The sequence below is a fragment of the Stegostoma tigrinum genome, chromosome 7 (genome assembly GCF_030684315.1).
Source record: "Stegostoma tigrinum isolate sSteTig4 chromosome 7, sSteTig4.hap1, whole genome shotgun sequence".
Lineage (NCBI taxonomy): Eukaryota > Metazoa > Chordata > Chondrichthyes > Orectolobiformes > Stegostomatidae > Stegostoma > Stegostoma tigrinum.
In genome coordinates, this window is record NC_081360.1 from 91,599,749 (window position 1) to 91,621,276 (window position 21,528).

At 41.3% G+C, this 21,528-nt stretch overlaps 1 protein-coding gene across 3 annotated transcripts in view; it reads left to right on the forward strand.

The window, feature by feature from the left end:
* LOC125454282 (contactin-associated protein-like 5) overlaps positions 1-21,528 on the forward strand; it is an 821,154-nt gene that overhangs the window by 541,424 nt on the left and 258,202 nt on the right. For all 3 annotated transcript variants that reach the window (XM_059647522.1, XM_059647523.1, XM_059647524.1), the window contains 2 exons: positions 10,519-10,646; positions 19,167-19,337. In XM_059647522.1, the coding sequence (XP_059503505.1) occupies positions 10,519-10,646; positions 19,167-19,337 (299 nt within the window). The remainder of the gene's footprint in view (positions 1-10,518; positions 10,647-19,166; positions 19,338-21,528) is intronic.

Below are 21,528 nucleotides of genomic sequence, written 5' to 3' on the forward strand. Positions count from 1 at the left end.
AAAATGGACATGAGGAGTAACTTTTGTCACCAGAGAGTGGTTCATGTGTAGAACGAACTGCCAGAGGGAGTGGCGGATGCTGTACAGTTGCAATGTTTAAAAGACATTTAGATATGTACATGAATAGGAGAATATTTGGAGGGATATGGGCCACATGCAGGCAAGTGGAATGAGTTTAGTTTGGCAACTGGGTCGGTGTAGACTAGTTGGACTGAAGGGTCCATTTCTGTGCTCTATGACTCTATGGTTCTATGAAATTCTTTTTAGAAATGATAGAGACTAGTAAGGCTGGATGGCTTATTTTATGCATATCATTTAACCTTATCTAACTCATTACCTCTGGGAACAAGCACAAAAGCAGTTTTCAGGTAGACGGTGAGTCGAGAAGGTAGAAGAGTTTTTCTTTATTGGGGGATGTTGATAGTTGAGTTTAGTACTTTGCAGATATTGACATAAGATTTCAAAACATCATAAACAATCCTGGCTTTGTGAAATGTTCACTTCTATGCAGTGATAATTGCCAAGTAGGAAACAGAGATAGTGCTCAATTCCCTTACATGCTAGAGGGGAATTGAACACAATTGTGAAAGCTTTCCTACACTGCTGTGGCTGCATGTGTTGTGACCTTCATTTTCCAGAGAAATGAATATCCTCATGTGGAACTGTGGCATGTTAAAATGTCAACAGTTGACTGTTGCATTCAATGTCATGTCACTAGGTGTCTCTTCAGTCGTATTCCCTATAATACACTCCACCAACGATTAACTATCATTGTTTCTGATAAGTTTCGAGCAAAGTGGTGTGAGCAGTTTGGAGCAGTTCCTGGAGGAAGTGCATTGCATAATCATAACATTGGAGGTCTTGTTCTGAAAGAAAAAAATGACAGCCTGTAATTCATTGATGCAGGAGATTAAAATTAATATCTGTCCCATAATAAAGGATGTCTCTGTGGGTCAACATCATTCTGTTACTAGATTGAGTTTCATAATCTTCACAGTCAGTATTGAACCTAAACCCCAGTAATCTGGGCAGGAGCAGTTTCTGAGTAATTACTGAAAATTTCTGTCTATTTTTCATTTAGAGTTTACTTTTGATTGTTCGACAATAAGTATTTTTATTAACCATGGTGCTAATAAAGTTTTGTGATTAAAATAATTTATTTGTCAAAGTGAAATACTTTCAAAGCATTTTTGCCTTCCAGTTAACATTAAGAGTTATGCTTTTCATTTTTCCTAAGTTAAATTTGTTTATTGTCCATATTAATATTTTACTAAATAACATAAAATTAAGAAAGTATTTAATACAATTAAATGCTATACAAGATAGCTTTAGCATTTGATATTTTTGTGAAATTTGCGAAGTAATTATTTTAGAATTTTGATTTATATAGGATGACATGTAATGTGCTAAATATTTAACTAAATTACCTCTGATTCAAAGTCAAGTCAAATTGGATGCGTAATGGCTTGGACGTCCGCTGAAACGCTAATTTCAAGAAAGTGCTGATTTTGAATGATCATTTATTGAATGAGATTTGACAAATCATTTTTATATTAAATGACCTTCAAAAATCTGTCTTGATTGCATTGTGTTTAATTTTTCTGATAGTTAATAATTTTTTTTTATATTAATTTAGCAATATTTTAAATTTTTCATCGTATGGGATGCTCTACATTCCATTAATATTAATCCTACCATTCCAACCCCAACGAATTTCCTTCTGTTTTCTTTCTGCTGTGACTACTACAGAATTCCAATCTGTATATATGAATATGTTTCATTATATTGTGTAATATATTTCACAAATATTCATTCATTGTATTAAAAATTACACTACAACATTTGAACTTCTAATTTTAACTTGTTTTCAATTTTGTTTTGAAATTCAATTCCTAATCATTTTTTCCTACTAGAAGATTAGAAAATTACGAACATAATTTAAGAAACGTGTCCAAAAGCAGGAAACTGCAGGCTTGTTAGTCTTACATCTGTCACAGTGAAAATGTTCTCATCTCTTTTTAAAGAGATATAAAATCAATGTAGTCAGGCCAATCAACAAGCTCCAATTGTGTGCTTACTGTCAGGAGACCTGTATAGCACTCCCACAACTGTTCTGAAGAAGGGCCATGAAGCCATAGAGCTGTGCAGCATGGAAACAGACCCTTCAGCCCAACTCATCCATGCTGACCAGGTATTCTAAAGTAATCTAGTCCCATTTGTCAGTATTTGGCCCATATCCCTTCAAGCCCTTCCTATTCATACTCTCACCCAGATGCTTTTTAAACCATTGGATCTGAAACATTAACTCTGCTTTCTGTCTGCAGATGCAACCAGACCTGCTGAGTTTCTTCAGCAATTACAGATTTTCTTTCTGATACCAATCTACACTCTGCATTCATCCCTTTCAATTGATTTGTCCTATTCCAGTTTACATGTGGTTTAAGTAATAGAGCAGAGATCACAATTTTTGAGACTCTGTGTCTTAATTTGGCATCTATTGTCACATACTAACTGCACAAAATATCTGTCTTTGGTCTGTTTATCCAACTGACATCTTCCTGGACTGTGATCAGTAGATCATTCCCTTCCCGCTGAAAATTTCTCTTCAGCTCTGAGCAGATGTTCCAAAGCTGACACCAGGCATGCAACACAACCATCTGAGTCCAGGCTTTTTGCTGTAACAAACAATGTCAATACCCCTCACTGAACTGCATTCCCTAAAACATAGCTTCGAAAGGGTTTGCTCCCCTGATTGGGATCTCCCATTTAAGAGTGAATTGAAGAGTTATTTTTCCCCCTCTTAGATGCTTGATAGCATTTAGAATTCTCTTCCCCAGAGAACAGTGCGGACTGGATCATTGAATATATTTGAGACTGTGTTTGGATATATTTTTAATCAACAGTTGTATCCAGGATTATTGGAAGTGGGCAGGAAAATGAATCTACAGTCAGATCAGCTGTAATCTTATTGAATGATGGAATAGATGCAATAGGCCATATAGCCTACTCTTGCTGCTAATTAGTGTGTGTCCTTACATTTTTGTACCATAAATCATTTTTCTAAATTTGTAAACAATATCTCCAGCATATCCATCTAATTATATAATACAATAACATACACATGTGCTCCTTTTAATCAAACAAAATACACACTAATGTAAAGAAACCTTGCATTTACATAGCACCTTTCAATCCCTCAGGGTATACCACAGCACTTGATAGCCAATGTAATTGTTTTGGAATGTAATCACTGTTGGAATGTACACAATTTGCAGATAACACTGTATCCACAACAGCACTGTGCTGATTTTCTGAATGTGGCCTTGAGTGATATTTGTTGGGGTAGAAATTTTGTTTGCAACACTGGAGTGAGTTCTGCTTCTTTCTTTTGAAAACATGCAATAGAACATTTGAATTTACCTAAAAGATTGGATTGTATCTTTGTGCAACATTTAATATGAAAGACAACACATAGAAAACTTGGGATCAGAGATAATGGGAACTGCAGATGCTGGAGAATCCAAGATAACAAAGTGTGAGGCTGGATGAACACAGCAGGCCCAGCAGCATCTCAGGAGCACAAAAGCTGACGTTTCGGGCCTAGACCCTTAATCAGAGAGGGGGATAGGGAGATGGTTCTGAAATAAAAAGGGAGAGAGGGGGAGGTGGACCGAAGATGGAGAGAAAAGAAGATAGGTAGAGAGGAGAGTATAGGTGGGGGTTGGGAAGGGGATAGGTCAGTCTGGGGAGGACGGACGGGTCAAGGAGGCGGGTTGAGGTTGGTAGGTGGGAAATGGAGGTGCAGCATGAGGTGGGAGGAGGGTATAGGTGAGAGGAAGAGCAGGTTAGGTAGGTGGGGACGAGCTGGGCTGGTTTTGGGATGCAGTGGGGGGAGGGGATGAGCTGGGCTGGTTTTGGGATGCAGTGGGGGAGGGGGAGATTTTGAAGCCTGTGAAGTCCACATTGATACCATTAGGCTGTAGGGTTCCCAAGCGGAATATGAGTTGCTGTTCCTGCAACCTACGGGTGGCATCATTGTGGCACTGCAGGAGGCCCATGATGGACATGTCGTCTAAGGAATGGGAGGGGGAGTTAAAATGGTTTGCGACTGGGAGGTGTACCAGTCGCAAACCATTTTAATTCCCCCTCCCATTCCTTAGACGACATGTCCATCATGGGCCTCCTGAGTGCCACAATGATACCATCTGTAGGTTGCAGGAACAGCAACTCACATTCCGCTTGGGAACCCTCCAGCCCAATGGTATCAATGTGGACTTCACCAGCTTCAAAGTCTCCCCCTCCCCCACTGCATCCCAAAACCAGCCCAGCTCGTCCCCACGTCCCTAACCTGTTCTTCCTCTCACCTATCCCCTCCTCCCACCTCATGCCGCACCTCCATTTCCCACCTACCAACCTCACACCGCCTCCTTGACCTGTCCGTCCTCCCTGGACTGACCTATCCCCTCCCCAACTCCCCACCTATACTCTCCTCTCCACCTATCTCCTCCTCTATCCATCTTCGGTCCACCTCTCCCTCTCTCCCTATTTATTTCAGAACCCTCTCCCCATCCCCCTCTCTGATGAAGGGTCTAGACCCGAAACGTCAGCTTTAGTGCTCCTGAGATGCTGCTTGGCCTGCTGTGTTCATCCAGCTACACACTTTGTTAACTTACAAAACTTGGGGCTGGATGTCAGGCAGTTGAATTGCTCACTCCTGCTGTTGCAAGTGTTGGTCAGCTGCTATTGGACCTGAAAGAAGCCCACCCCAGAGCTATAATGCTCACTCCTGCTGTTGCAAGTGTTGGTCAGCTGCTATTGGACCTGAAAGAAGCCCACCCCAGAGCTATAATGCGCTGTCAGCGAGTTGACCATGCAAGGAGTGGGACTTCTACTCCTCGTTGCTAGGAAGTCCTGCCCTCGAGAGTGACTGGACAATCAAATTGACCCACAGCTTCAGCATTCCCAGCAAACCTAAGCAGAGGGAGCTGCCAACACTGCAGACAGGGAGAGGAAGAATTTCCATATTTCCTGGAGCCAATTGTCTCCCTTACTTTTGATGGGAGTGGAGGGATTGGGACAGTCAAAGGAGTAGGGGGTTTGGGGTGGGTGGAGAGAGCGGGAAGATGATAACATGCAGGGTGCTCCCCTAAGTCTGTTGTCTCGCTCTTCCCTTTTAAGTATTTGTATTTTAAGAAAACTGCTAATTCCCAAGCTAACTGTTATGGTATAGGCAGCTTAGCATTTTGGTCAGTGATAATGGGAACTGCAGATGCTGAAGAATCCAAGATAACAAAGTGTGGAGCCAGATGAACACAGCAGGCCAAGCAGCATCTCAGGAGCACAAAAGCTGACGTTTCGGGCCTAAACGTTAGGCCCAAAATGTCAGCTTTTGTGCCCTTGAGATGCTGCTTGGCCTGCTGTGTTCATCCAGCTCCACAAGTTGTTATCTTAGTATTTTGGTCGAAGACTTGATAGGTATACTTTGGTTGTGTATTGCTCGTGAGTATCAAGCTTTATCATATGATTGATACTACACAATGAACTTGTGTTCAGACTGATTGATGAGAAGGCAAAGTGAAGAACTGTCTTCAGGCTCAGACTTCAAAACAATTATTTATCGGACTTTTGTAAGTATACTGACTAATATTATGCATGGTAAACATATACCAGCATGTAACTTATAATTACATAATCTAATAGCTTATCTACCTTCTAAATGGGACTAGATTAATTTAGGTTATCTGGTCAGCATGTACAAGTCGAACTAAAGGTCTGTTTCCAATCTGTGTGACTCTGTGGCTCTATGAGCACTCATGCCTCTGTGCTGTCCGTGCCTCTTCCTGAGAATCAAATATTCAGACCGTGAGACAATAAGACATAGGAGGAGAAGTGGGCCATGCAGTTAATTGAGATAGCAAAGTGTAGAGCTGTATGAACACAGCAGGCCAAGCAGCATCTTAGGAGCACAAAAGCTGACATTTCGGGCCTCGACGTTCTGATGAAGGGTCTAGGCACGAAACATCAGCTTTTGTGCTCCTAAGATGCTGCTTGGCCTGCTGTGTTCATCCAGCTCTACACTTTGTTATCTCGAACTCTTCAGCATCTGCCGTTCCCATTAACTCTCATGCAGCCAATCGAGTCTCCTCTGACATTTTAGTGTATCTTCCAACATTTTCCATTCAGAAAGTACTGGCTCTGCCTACACTGTTATATTTACATGCAGTGATTTGCTACTTTTTGACATTACCATAAGTTTGCTGAAGGGTCTTCATCCCCTTACACGGCAGGAAGATGAACTGAATGTTTAAAAATGGCATGAGGGCTACCAGTGTTTGCATCGGCCCACCTATTGCGTTACAGGGACGGATTGTGCAGCTGCTAGGAAATTCCACGCTTGTGGTTTCAGTATTCTAATGCCATTTTTGGAAGTTGCTGCCATATATGGAACTTGGAAGTCCATGCAGTACAACAAAGAAATGAGGGAAGACATCACGTTGCTCATCTTTGGATTTTGCAAGCCCTCTACCTACTCCATTAAAACTATCCAGTGGTGGAAGTTGGAGGAAGAGGAAAGTAAAATTCAGCCATCAATTTAGTTGTGATGGAATCCTTCAATCATACACTTAGATATTGTGTTTGAGTTTGTGGGTCTTGAACCCGGAGCCTTATGACTCAAAAATCACCAGAAGGTCATTACTGAACCCTTTAAATCAAGGAAACTCAGCTGAAGCTATCACGAGCAGTCTGATAACTGTCAGAACAAAAAACACAAATTGACTTATTCCATAAGTAACCCTGATGATAAATAATGTATCACAAATGAATTATATGAAGCTCCCTTGGGATCATCAAGAGGAATGCTACAGAGAAAACATGTCACGTTTCCTGTCTGCCATGCTTCTGTTGTGACACTTTAAACAGAATTTCATTTTTAACACATTCTAAGCAATTTCTGGCAGGATGTATTTTAACCTTTAAACAAAGGTAGTCAAATTGTTGACAGTACCTTAATTAGCACAGGAGAAAACTCAACCTGACCAAACAGAAACTATAGCAAAATAAAAGAAATCCCCACTAGTTTTATTACCAATTATCTTAAGCCCCTGTTGTCCAGCTATCGACCCTTTAGCCAGTGAAAACAGTATTTCCTTCCCTGCCTACACTGCCAAACCCTGGTGTAATTTCTATTTGTGTTTAATTTTGAACTGGTCTATTAAATCTCCCCCTAACCCCTTGTGCGATAAGTAGAAAGATCCTAGCATCTCTGGCTGTTATGACCTTCAGTGCAGCACCTATTAAGTTTTTAGAAGCAGATTCCAGAGTAATGCTCAAAAACAAATTGGGAACATGCTTAAAAGTGAGAAATTGACAGGATTGCAAGGTAAAAGTGAAACCAATGGATAATATATTTCACAGAACTGCCATGGTCACAAAGGGCAAATGACCTCTGTTTGTTCTCTGTGATTCCTTGATATGTAATATGTTATCAAAATTCCAAGATCAGAAGTGAATACAAACTGGTGAGAATTTTGGGGCACTTCCCCAAATTTCAGTGTAATTGAAACCAACTTTGCAACCGAATGTAAAAACAAACTGCAAAGTATGAAAATATAGATTTTTTTAAAAAAGATATGAATAAAAATAGAAAGCGCTGGAAAAACGCAGTAAGTCAGCATCTGTTGAGAGAGAAACAGAAGTTAATGTTTTCAGTCAGATGTGCTTTTCTTCAGAACTGATTCAGTTTTTAAGAAGAGGGATATCAAAATGTCAGTTCTGTTTCTTTCTCTACAGTTTCTGTCACAGCTGCATTTTCTTTTATCTTTCAGATTTTCAGTACCTGCAGTATTTACTTTTCTTTGAGGGCAAGATCTGTGCGCTGAAAGTTCACAGCAACTTAAATAACTCCCATCAAGGGTATTAGCAAATCGACAAGTAGCTGTAAAATAGTTCACCAGAAAGTTCAAAAACTTCTACAAAATGATACATTTTCATTGATTTAAGCCAATCGTTCACATTTTAACAACAGTGACAACAACAAAATGTCATCATTTGTACTTCAGCGCTGTTTTGAAATTAAGAGTAAATCCTGGAACCTGCAGGGGCATAATTAAACCCCAAAATCTAGAATTTTCTAACAGGAATTCCAACCTCCGCATAAGCTGCGTCATTAAATACTCCGGCTTGCAATCAATTTGAAATCGTTGAACTAACAAGAAAAGCTTGCCATGTATAGGCAAATTACTGCCAACGCTGGAATCTGTACTGAAAATAAAAAATGCTGGAAATCAAAGATGGTGAAGAGTCATCTAGACTTTAAATGTTAGCTTATTCCCTCTCCATGGATGCTGCCTGACCTGCAGTGATTTCCAGCAGTTTTGTTTTCAGTCAAGAAAATGGTGCCCTTCTATGCTACAATTTCGTTCTAAAAACCTTGAAAATATGTTTTGTTGAATGATGCGCTTTTGGGTTTCTATAGCTGCGTCAGATTCATAATTATTGCTGGTCAGCTTGAATAGCCCTGAAAAACTAATTGTGCGGTATCAACTTTTTCTATTGTGATAAAATAATCCATTTATTTTTAAAACCACTGTTGAAAAAGTTTTTTAATGCCATTTCAACTTGTACTTCAACTCCCTGCATATGACTTAATCCTTATTCTATTTTTTTGGACAAAAATATGTTAATGTGAAGTTTAATCACTGCGGTTTAGTTAAATAAAACTGAGGATGCTGGAAAGCTGAAACAAAAACAGAAATAACTGGAGAAACTTGGTATGCCTGTCAGCATCTGCTAACAGAAAGCAGAGTTAACATTTTGGGATCAGTGAATGTTAATTCTGCTGTTTCTTCACAGATGCTGCTCAACCTGCTGAGTTTCTCCATGAATTTCTGTTTTTGAATGCATTTTATTTGCTGATTTGAGAATACTTGCGTGCTATTGGTTGCTTACCTTGCTTGCTGACATCACTATTACTGAATTCCTGGTGATCCCCTTGGTTTGGCACAAGATTCGAACTATAGTTAAGTGTTTGAGTTATAAGGAGAGGCTGGGACTATTTTCCCTGGAGCTCCAGAGGCTAAGGGGTGACCTTATAGAGTTTTATAAAATCGTGAGGGGCTTGGATAAGATGAATAGTCAATGTCTTTTTCCAAGGGTAGAGTATCCAAAACTAGAAGGCAAAGGTTTGAGGTGAGAGGGGAGAGATTTAAGAGGGAACTGAGAGGCAACTTTTTTCTCAAGGAGAGTGATACGCGTGTGGGATGAGCTGTCAGAGGAAGTGGTAGAGGCCGGTACAACTACAGCATTTAAAAGAAATTTGGTCAGCTACGTGGATCAGAAAGGTTTAATTCACGATACCTGGTCGGCATGGACGAGATAGACTGAAGTGTCTCTTTCCCTTTTAAATCTTTCCCCTCTCACCTCAAACCTTTGCCTTCTAGTTTTGGATCCCCCACCCTTGGAAGAAGACCTTGACTATTCACATTATCCAAACCCCTCACGATGAGTCTAAGTAAACAGTAATCACTCAATCTGCATGGGTAACATTCTCTGTGATCAATTGTATTACTTCACCAATGACCACGAAATCTGGGCCATTGCTGAACAAATATTGCATTTGGAAAATTTCAACAGTATGTCTCAACCTTCATAAGCACTTTTGCAACTCTAAACCCATTCAGAACTTATATTTCTTTTTGTCTAAGTTGTACTTTTGTATCTCTTTACACAATAATTACTCAGTACCTCATTTAACAGAAAATAAAGGTATACATGTTTTAATTGTGAAAGTTACTAAAGTCTTCTTTCTAACTTGTTTTATTTTAAAATGCACTTTAAACTGTACAACTGTATGCACCAATCCATAATTCCAAGGGGTGGCACAGTGGCTAGCACTGCTGCCTCACAGCACCAGGGACCCAGGTTCAATTCTACCTGTGTGCAACTGTCTATGTAGAGTTTGCACATTCTCCCCGTGTCTGCATGGGTTTCTTCCAAGTGCTCCAGTTTCCTCCCACAGCCCAAAGGTGTGTAGGCTAGGTGGAATGGGCATACCCAATTGCCCAAAACATTCTGGGATGTGTAAGTTAGGTGTGTTAGGGGGGAATGGGTCTGGGTGGCATACTCTGAGGGTCAGTTAGACTTATTGGGCTGAAGGGGCCCTTTTTTCCACACTGAAGGGGTTCTATGATAATAATGCAGATCTTAACACTCATCATTCTATTTGCACTGCCTGAATTTATGCTGTGTGAAGTACATACAGACCACAGCAAACACAAGGGAAGGCTCTTATGTTTTGAACTGACAGTCTTGTTTTGTCTCATGTTAAAGAAATTGGAGAATTTCAATTCACATGCAGGACAATGATAACGAATGTCAGAACATTTTGATAATAAGTGACTCTTCCGTTCCAACATTTTTACAGCCAGATAGTCACTGGTAAATATGATCCCAACTTGATTTATTGATATTGGTCTATCTTTAATTGAGATATATTTGTACTATTCTACTTGTTGGCAGGGCGAATGACACAGGACATCTTTTGTACAAAGATCATTTGCCTGTGACACAGATTGTCATTGGCGACACGGACAGAATACGTTCAGAAGCTGCCTATAGGATTGGACCACTTCGTTGCTATGGTGACAGTAAGTGTCAACTTTTATTTTAGAGACAGATTCTGTTCCAATGATAACAAAGAGGGCTCTGAAATGCCCATGCTCTTCTTCAACCAAGAATTCCCCAGCCCTGTAATTGTCAGGGCACTCAGCTGTGTTTGACCCTTCTCTGGCACTTTGGCCCTCACCCCCCTCCCTCCCGTGACAGCAATAGGGTCCCCTTGCCCTCACCTACCAACTTACTACTATCCACAACCAAAGGATCATCAGCTGCCATTTCCACCACTTCCAGTGAGATGATGCCGTCAGACTCATATTGTCCTCCTCTCCGCTTCCAGTCATCCACAAGGACTGCTCCTTCTGGAACACCCTGGTCTACTCCTCCTTCACTTCCATATGCCCCCATGTTCCCATGGCATCTCCCCATGCAAACATAGAAGATGTAACACCTGCCCATTTACTTCCTCATTCCTCACCATCCAAGGCCCCAAACACACCTTCCTGGTGAATCAGTGCGTTACCTGCACTATACTCAATCTAGTCTGTTGTATTCACTGTTCACCATGTTGTCATTTCTACACTGGGAAAACGAACCACAAACTGGGTTACCACTTCATAGAACATCTACATTCTGTCTGCAACAAAGACCCTGAGCTTCCAGTTGCTTGCCACTTCAACACTCCACTGCGTTCTCTGGCCTACATCTCTGTCTCAGGCTTGCTGCAGTGTTACAGTAATGCTCAGTGCAAGTTGGAAGAATAACACCTCCTTTCCTGCTTGGGAACTCTGCAGCCTTCTGGACTCAATATTGCTTTCAACAATTGTAAAGCCTGAGCATGTTTTCCCACACTTTCCCCTAACATCATACACAAGATCTTGTTATCACATGGTCATCTATTACACACAATCCATTGTTATCTACTAGTAGTCCCTATTTGCAGCTATTCATTCTCTTAGGTTGATCTTTATCAAGCTGTTGTCTGTCCAATTGTTTTTCTCTCGCTTCGGGCTCTATCTCTATTGTTTACTCCTTGCCCTCTCTCCCCACTCTACCTTCCATCTCAAATCCATTTTTTTCCTAGCTGCCATCAGTTCTTAGGAAAGGTCACTGGACCTGAAATATTAACTCTGATTTCTCTCTGAGACCTGCTGAGCTTTTTCAGCAATTCTGTTTTTAATTACAAGTTCATGAAAGTTTATCAACTGTTGCTAGCAGTCAACAATGCCTTGTATTAATTTCCTGCTTGCTTAGCCGTCTAAAAACAAACTATTGCTTCTGCTTAAGATGGTCATATCACTGCTTATTTTTCAAACCCTGAATATTTTTTGCTCGATATAAATAAACATGAAGAAAGTAATCAACACTTTATGCCTATAATAGGATAACAATCCAAAGCGTTCACACGTCATCATTGACTATAAGGACAGAATTACACAAACATTACAGCACATAAAGAGATCGTTCAACCTTCCTCTCTGTGCCTGGTGAGAAATGCGCTCTCCCGTCTAATCCCATCTTCAACTTTTGCCTGGAGCTTTGAAAGTTATGGAGATTCAAGTACACGGTGAAGTGTTTTTTTTCAATGTAATGAGGATTTCTGCCTGCATTACCTGATGAAACAGTGAGTTCTAGACACCATCATTGTGTGGGTTTGGTAGATTAGCCATGGGAAATGCAGGGTTACAGGGACAGGTTAGGGGATTGGGTCTGGGTGGAATGCGTCTTGAAGGGTCAGTGTGAACTCAATGGGCCAAATGGTCAGTTTCTACACTGTAGGGATTCTATGATTCAATGATGATGATGACGGTGATTGACCTCAGCAAAAGGTAACAAGTCCTTCCGATTGACTTTAACTAGGTTCTTCAGAATCCCATATGCCTCAATTAAATCCCATCTCCTTAGTTCAAAGGAAAACAACTCAGCCTTTACTCACTAACAAAAATCTTCAATTTTTGGCAACATCCATGGAAATTTTCTCCATATCCTCTGGTGCAATTATATCCTTTCAGTAATGTTGTGACCAGAAATGAGGGAATAATTATGGCTGTGGTCTAATTAATGTTCTCTAGCTTAAAATTTTAGCTTAAATTCCTTCTCTTAAACTCAAGACGTTGGTCAATGAATCAAAGCCTCACATATGCCTTCTTGATAATCTCCTCTATCCAGCTTATCCATCGCTCTCTAGGCTTCACAGAATCCTGTGATTTTTTTTTGTGTGTATGTCGCCTTGCCTCATTTGGCTTTCTATATTACGTACTTCACACTTCTCTGGGTTGGATACGTCAATGCTGTTTTTTTTCTGGAATTGATGCTGAAAGCGCACAAAGAGTGTTTTGGTTGGAGTGTCAAATTGCAAAAGCCAGTGAAGGAATGCCTACAAAAAAAACAGCCGTGGATAACAGGTCAATTGGCCCAGAAATGCTAGACAGCAGCAGCTGGTTGACAGTGGTCTTCAATGCCAGGTTGAGGACTCAAGGGAGGAGAAATGGTGCAAGCAATGGGTGGGCAAATTGTTGCCTTGTCAACAGCAAGGTATCTTGATCTGCCTATCCCCATAAAGCCAATGGTCTCCTCCTTTAAGTTAGTGAGGATTTGGATGGAGATCAGCCATTCCCTCTCTGATTTTAGTCCTCTTCCCGTGAATATCACACAGACATCCCTGCAGCCATGGAGAGAGTAAGTGAATGGTCGTTCAGATGTGTGCAGCACCTTCCCATAGTGTGCCTGCTGAGCCAGATTGAAGCAGCAAGAGGTGAGGTTTTATGGGTCCAAAGTAGTTACCTGCATAAAAGTAACATCATTGTGAAATAAGAAAGCTATCCACAGTGGTGAAACATTGCTAATATGAGGATTCGGCTACGACGCATGTTCCAGCATCAAAAATTGGCGATAACACAATTGACAAATAGGGGAACAGTATTTTAAAACACAAACTTGTGTTGGTTATAACACGATTCTATTGAGTATGGTTTGTAAGTCATAAACATCAAATATAATATCACATAGAGAACAACTGTTTTTTTTGGAAAATGTGTGAAATCTTAGTTTGAAGAGTTTATGCTGAACACAAATAATGCATCAACACTGTTTTAAAATGCAGCTCATTTAAATAAAAGAATGGACAACGATGCTAAATGATGGGATAAACAAAAAGTGAAGTATCGTTTAAAATAATATAGGTGCTGTTAAAACATGCACCTTTCTGTGTAGTATATTTGCCTAGATCTTGTTATATATTTAATATTAATGAACTTTTGAACTTGCTCATGGAAATCAATACTGCAAAAGTTACCTGTGTTCATACCTGCTCTTTTCCAGCACTATTTTGAGGACAATGTTACTCAGGTGTATAACACATTTAAAAATCCTACAATTAACTTCAATGTCAATGGGCTACAGAGGAAAGAAAGGTCAGATTTCTCTGCTTCACTTATCTGAAAATCTACCAGAAGTTTGTGCTGTTTGAATGTCAGGTCAAATCAGCATTTAAATGGTCGAGGGAATTTTACTAAAAATTGCTGATGTGTCAATTTCAAGGGAGTTTCATGAAGGGATGCTGGCTCTGAGCTCGATCTCACAATTTTGCACTGCTCACCTCTTTTGGATTATGCTCACACTATCAAGCAGTGCTGACCACTGCTGGGATTTCCAGTGGCAGAGCTCTATTTAAAGCCCACCTGTCACTTCATTGCAAATACCAGGTCAGATTCGTAAATGTATTGCCCCTTTGCAGCATCACCTGGCTGATAAATTGTCATTGTAACTACAGCTATTAAAATGAAGCTAACAGGTGAGGAAGAATTTTGGAAAATATTAGAGGCGCAACGTGCCCTTTGTACCCCTAACCCTCCTTTTCCCCTAGGCCTCATTATTTATAAAGTGTGATTTTCTGTAACATAATTCTGTGCTGGAGCACAGCTCTCACATTATAGCCGAACCCCCTATATATGATGAGTGATTGAAATGATAAGGAGAAAGTCAGCACAGCTTTTTGAGGGGAAAATCATGTCTAACAAACTTGATTGAGTTTTTTGAGGAAGTAAACAAAAAGATTGATGAGGACAGAGCAGTAGACAGTGTTTATTTGGATTTTAGTAAAACTGTGACAAGGCTCCACATGGTAGACTAATTAGTAAAGTTTGATCAAGTGTGATTTTTCACAGTGTGAGCTTGCCAATTGGATATAGAATTATCTTAACTGTAGGAGACAGAGAATGATGTTGGAAAGTTCTTTTTTGGACTGGAGACCTGTGAAATCAGTGCTAGGTTCACTTTTGTTTGTCATTTATGTGAATTATTTGAATGAAAATGTAGAAGGATTTGGTTTGTAAGTTTGTGCATGACATCAAAATTGGTGAAGAAGGCTATTTAAGATTACAAGGAGATCATGATCATTTGGCTCAATGGGTTGAAAAGTGGCAGATAGAGTTTAATTTGGATAAACACAAGATACTGCATTTTGCTAAAACAAATAAGGACAGGACTTATACATTTCAAAGTAGGGCCTTGGGTAGTGTTGTAGAATACATTTAAAAAAGACAAGGGGCAACTTTTTTATACAGAGTGGTTCGTGAGTGGAATGAACTGCCAGTGAAAGTGCTGGATGGAGGGAGAGTTACAACATTTAAAAGATATTTGAATAAGTACATGAATAGGAAAATTTTAGAGGGATATGGGCAAAATGCAGGCAGGTGTGACCAGATTAGTTTGAGAACATGGTTCGCATGTACTGATTAGACTGAAGGATCTGTTTCTGTGTTGTAAGACAATGACTCTATGAGAGTCGGTTCTATATCCTTTTGAGCAGGAAAAAAAGATGCAGTGCAGGTGAACATAGAACATAGAACAGTACAGCACAGAACAGGCCCTTCAGCCCACAATGTTGTGCCGACCATTGATCCTCATGTATGCACCCTCAAATTTCTGTGACAAGAAGGCTGTGGAAGCTTTGGAAAGGGTGCAGAGGAGATTTACTAGGATGTTGCCTGGTATGGAGGGAAGGTCTGACGAGGAATAGCTGAGGGACTTGAGGCTGTTTTCATTAGAGAGAAGAAGGTTGAGAGGTGACGTAATTGAAACATATAAAATAATCAGAGGGTTAGATAGGGTGGATAGGGAGAGCCTTTTTCCTAGGATGGTGATGGCGAGCACGAGGGGGCATAGCTTTAAATTGAGGGGTGAAAGATATAGGACAGATGTCAGAGGTAGTTTCTTTACTCAGAGTATTAAGGAATTGGAACACTTTGCCTGCAACGGTAGTAGATTCGCCAACTTTAGGTACATTTAAGTCGTCATTAGACAAGCATATGGACATAATGGAATAGTGTAGGTTAGATGGGTTCGAGCTCGGTATGACAGGTCGGCACAACATCGAGGGCCGAAGGGCCTGTACTGTGCTGTAATGTTCTATGTTCTATGTTCTATATACATGTCCAGCAGTCTCTTAAATGACCCCAATGACCTTGCTTCCACAACTGCTGCTGGCAACGCATTCCATGCTCTCACAACTCTCTGCGTAAAGAACCTGCCTCTGACATCCCCTCTATACTTTCCACCAACCAGCTTAAAACTATGACCCCTCGTGCTAGCCATTTCTGCCCTGGGAAATAGTCTCTGGCTATCAACTCTATCTATGCCTCTCATTATCTTGTATACCTCAATTAGGTCCCCTCTCCTCCTCCTTTTCTCCAATGAAAAGAGACCGAGCTCAGTCAACCTCTCTTCATAAGATAAGCCCTCCAGTCCAGGCAGCATCCTGGTAAACCTCCTCTGAACCCTCTCCAAAGCATCCACATCTTTCCTATAAGAGGGCGCCCAGAACTGGACGCAGTATTCCAAGTGCGGTCGAACCAAAGTTTTATAGAGCTGCAACAAGATCTCACGACTCTTAAACTCAATCCCCCTGTTAATGAAAGCCAAAACACCATATGCTTTCTTAACAACCCTGTCCACTTGGGTGGCCATTTTAAGGGATCTATGTATCTGCACACCAAGATCCCTCTGTTCCTCCACGCTGCCAAGAATCCTATCCTTAATCCTGTACTCAGCTTTCAAATTTGACCTTCCAAAATGCATCACCTCGCATTTATCCAGGTTGAACTCCATCTGCCACCTCTCAGCCCATCTCTGCATCCTGTCAATGTCCCGCTGCAGCCTACAACAGCCCTCTACACTGTCAACGACACCTCCGACCTTTGCGTCGTCTGCAAACTTGCTGACCCATCCTTCAATTCCCTCGTCCAAGTCATTAATAAAAATTACAAACAGTAGAGGCCCAAGGACAGAGCCCTGTGGAACTCCACTCACCACTGACTTCCAGGCAGAATATTTTCCTTCTACTACCACTCGCTGTCTTCTGTTGGCCAGCCAATTCTGTATCCAAGCAGCTAAGTTCCCCTGTATCCCATTCCTCCTGACCTTCTGAATGAGCCTACCATGGGGAACCTTATCAAATGCCTTACTGAAGTCCATATACACCACATCCACAGCTCGACCCTCATCAACTTTTCTAGTCACATCCTCAAAAAACTCGATAAGGTTTGTAAGGCATGACCTACCCCTCACAAAGCCGTGTTGACTGTATTTGATCAAGCCATGCTCTTCCAGATGGTCATAAATCTTATCCCTCAGAATCCTTTCTAACACCTTGCAGACGACAGACGTGAGACTTACCGGTCTATAATTGCCGGGGATTTCCCTATTTCCTTTCTTGAAGAGAGGAATTACATTTGCCTCTCTCCAGTCCTCAGGTACGACTCCAGTGGAGAGCAAGGATGCAAAGATCTTCGCAAGTGGCGAAGCAATTGCATTTCTCGCTTCCCAAAGCAGCCGAGGACAAATCTGATCCGGGCCTGGCGACTTGTCAATCTTAATGTTTGACAAAATTTTCAGCACATCAGCTTCGTCTATCTCTATCCATTCCAGCATGCACACCTGCTCTTCAAAGGTTTCATTCACTACAAAGTTCGTTTCTTTCGTAAAGACAGAAGGAAAAAACTCATTTAGGGCTTCCCCTACCTCCTCAGGCTCCACACACAAGTTCCCTATGCTATCCCTGATCGGCCCTACTCTTTCTTTGATCATTCTCTTATTCCTCACGTAAGTGTACAATGCCTTTGTGTTTTCCCAGATTCCTTCTGCCAAGCCTTTCTCGTGCCCCCTCCTGGCTCTCCTCAGACCATTTCTGAGCTCCTTCCTTGCCTGCATGTAATCCTCTCTAGCTGAACTTGACCCTAGCTTCCTCCACCTTATGTAAGCTACCTTCTTCCTTTTCACTAGAAGCTCCACCGCTCTTGTCATCCAAGGTTCCTTAATCTTACCCCTTCTTGCCTGTCTCAGAGGGACATATTTACTCATCACTCCCAACAACTGTTCCTTAAACCATCTCCACATGTCTATAGTTCCCTTACCATGGAACAACTGCTCCCAGTCCATGCTTCCTAACTCATGTCTAATCGCATCATAGTTTCCTCTTCCCCAATTAAATATCCTCCCATTTTGCCTAATCCTCTCCTTCTCCATAGCTATGTAGAATGTGAGGCAGTTATGGTCACTATCACCAAAATGCTCTCCCACCACAAGATCTGATACCTGCCCCAACTCGTTTCCGAGCACCAAGTCTAGAATGGCCTCTCCCCTCGTAGGCCTGTCAACGTACTGCGTTAGGAAACCCTCCTGAACACACCTTACAAAAACAGCTCCATTCAAATCTTCTGCTCGAAGGAGGTTCCAATCAATATTAGGAAAGTTAAAGTCACCCATTACAACAACCCTACTGCGTGCACACTTTTCCAAAATCTGTCGACCTATGCTTTCTTCAATCTCCCTGCTGCTATTGGGGGGCCTGTAGTAAACCCCTAACGAGGTGACTACTCCCTTGCTGTTCAAGGTGAACTTGCATCTGGATCAGGATCAATAAAATGATGAGAAAAGCTGACAAGAGACTTCTTGTCCCACCTTATAGCTTGGCCTAGCTTTAAAAATTACAATAATGTTGGTGATGCAGTATAAGACAATGCCTGTTATAAAGCTTTGCTTCCAATCAAGGACAACAGAAGCAGTGTGTATCAATTTCTGAAAAAGAGTCATGACCCAAAACTTTCCTGCTCCTCTGATGCTGCTTGGCCTGCTGTGTTCATCCAGCTCTATAGTGTTATCTCAGATTCCCCAGCATCTGCAGTTCCTACTATCTCTGCATAAATTGGCTGCTGTATTTCTTAAAAATGTAAGAACAGAGACAAGAACAGGCCATTGACTTCTCACAATTGCTTTGCCATTCAGTAAGATTTGGCTGCTCTCATATCTGAACTTCACTTCTCACACTATCCCCATTACATCCTATACAATAGTTTCTTACATTAAAACAGCGAACACACTTGAAAAAAACAAGAACTTCATTGGCTGTAAAATGCTTTGGGACATCCTTAAAATGTGAAAAGTTCTTTCAGGAGAGAAGAAAACTAGAGCAAACTGACAATTAAAGTAGCTGCCAAGTTATAGTTCAATATTTAAAAAAGAGCCATATTTGAACTTTGTTTTTACTTATCCAGGAAATTACTGGAATGCAGCATCGTTCAACACTGAGTCTTCATATCTCCATTTCCCCACGTTCCATGGTGAACTCAGCGCGGATATTTCATTTTTCTTCAAAACGACTGCTTCCTCCGGTGTATTCCTGGAAAATCTTGGAATTAAGGACTTCATAAGAATTGAGCTGAACTGTAAGTAAGGAGGCAATTATGTTGAATGTTGAATATAGAAAATATAGTCTTTTGCCTTATTAAAACTGCCTTCATACAGAAGTAAGGCAAAACGGGCCAGAATAAATATTGCCCTTGGAATAGTTTCACAGTATCAGAAATCATGTATAAGATATTCAGTCTTGCAGTTGCTAACAGGAACCCATACCAGAATAGTTAACTTGATGAATAAAGATTTCAAATTGAGCTTAAGATAGGAGAGGAAGGCTGATGTTTCAGGCCGAGACCTTTCTTCAGACCCTTCTTCGTTTTCTGAAGAAGAGTCTAGGCCCGAAATGTCAGTCTTCCTGCTCCTCTGATGATGCTTGGCCTGCTGTGTTCACCCAGCTCTACTCCTTGTTATCTCATATTCCCCAGCATCTGCAGTTACTACTATCCTTTCAAACTGAGCTTGATGTTTTTTTTTAAATCAAATCGCTCTCCTACTCTCCCAGAAATGTTTTCACATCATGGGGTATGAATCGAAGGCACTCGAAGAGTTGATAACATTGTTGTGAGTCTGAAGTCATAAGTAGGCCAGATCAGGTAAGGAATGCAGGTTTCCTTTCCTAAAAACCAGATGGGTTTGTATGACATATGACAGTAGCTTCATGGCCTTATTCTAACTTTACATGGCAGATTTAATGACTGCAGTTTCAAAATTCTGTTTATCGGTGAGATTTAAACCCATGTGCCCCAAAGCTGCTGTTGTGTGAAGCCTATGCAAATTGGGCAGTGATACAGTGTGATGTATTATGACTAAACTCATGCTGAGCCCAATTAAAAGTTGTTAATTAAATCCATAAATCCAATTCAGACCCATATCACTGTTCATAAGCCTGTTCTAAAGGCATGAAACGCAGTTATGTGCAATTTAAACCCCTGTTTAATCAAACAAAGAGCATGCTAAGCCTTTTAAAGATTGCTCTGGTGCTGGGGCAATGTCCTTATCTTTCAGCCAGCAGATCTAGGTTCAAGTCTCGCCTGTCCATGAAGGGATGCCCTGACATATGTGGACAAGGTCAGAAATCGCACGACACCAGGTTATGGTCCAATAGGCTTATTTAAAACACAAGTTTGTATTTTCAAATAAACCTGTTGGACTATAGCCTGGTGTCATGTGATTTCTGACCTTGGCCACTCAAGTCTAAGTGGACCTCCACATTTGCAACATATGTGAACAGGGAGATTAAAATATATTCTCTCAATTTATCCCTTTTAAAGTGGAGAAGAAGAATTCAATGCATGCTTCTCATTAATGCAAATTAGAGCTGGGTTTTCTGAGGGCTGGTAATCATACGCAAATTGCCTCTCCTTTCCTTTTCTTATATTCAGAAAGAGCTCTGCATTTCTGTCAGGAGATTCTAATCAAAGTTCCTGCAGAATTTTAGAGCATACTTTAAATCTGAGCAGCCCCTAATGGGCACCATAGGCAAGGGAAGGATAACTACAAGAGATAGTAAGAACTGCCCGATGCTAGAGTTAGAGATAACACAGTGTGGAGCTAGAGGAGCACATCAGGCTAGGCAGCATCAGAGGAGCAGGAAAGTTGACATTTCGGGTCAGGATCCTTCTTCAGGAATGGGGGAGTGGGAAGGGAGCTCAGAAATAAATATAGAGGAGGGGAGGGCTGGGGAAGGTAGGTGGGATGGTGAAAGGTAAGTACAAAAAGGCAGTAGTGGGAATTGGGTCAGTGAAGTGGGAGGAGCAGATAGGTGGGAGAGAAATTACCAGCAGTTTCTCACAGTAGTCAGCCACTGAGCTCTGTGATTTTAATGTCTGGCATCAGACAGCCACTCTAACTGCTCCTATGGATGGATAAGTATGTAATTAAAAGCAAAACATTAGGGTTCCAGCTCAATAGAAAACCAGGTGTTAATGGGCCCAGGCAGGTTGGATGCCAAGTGTGTGAGGTGTCAGACCGATAGATGGTATGGTGTCAGTGCAGTAGGTCAGTAGGGGTCCCAAGGCATGAAGTGGGAAGGAGGGTATGCAAAGGGTTTTTAGGGTAAGATTGGGCGGGCAAGCAATATCAGGTCCAATGGTGGCTGGCTGGCAGTGCTTTGTTGGATCAAGGGTGGGTGTTTGCTCCTGAGGAGACGGGAGGTTGATGTATCCCAGGGTGGGATGTGAGCGAAGGGAGGGTTGAGGGTAGGTTGGAGGTGGCTATGCT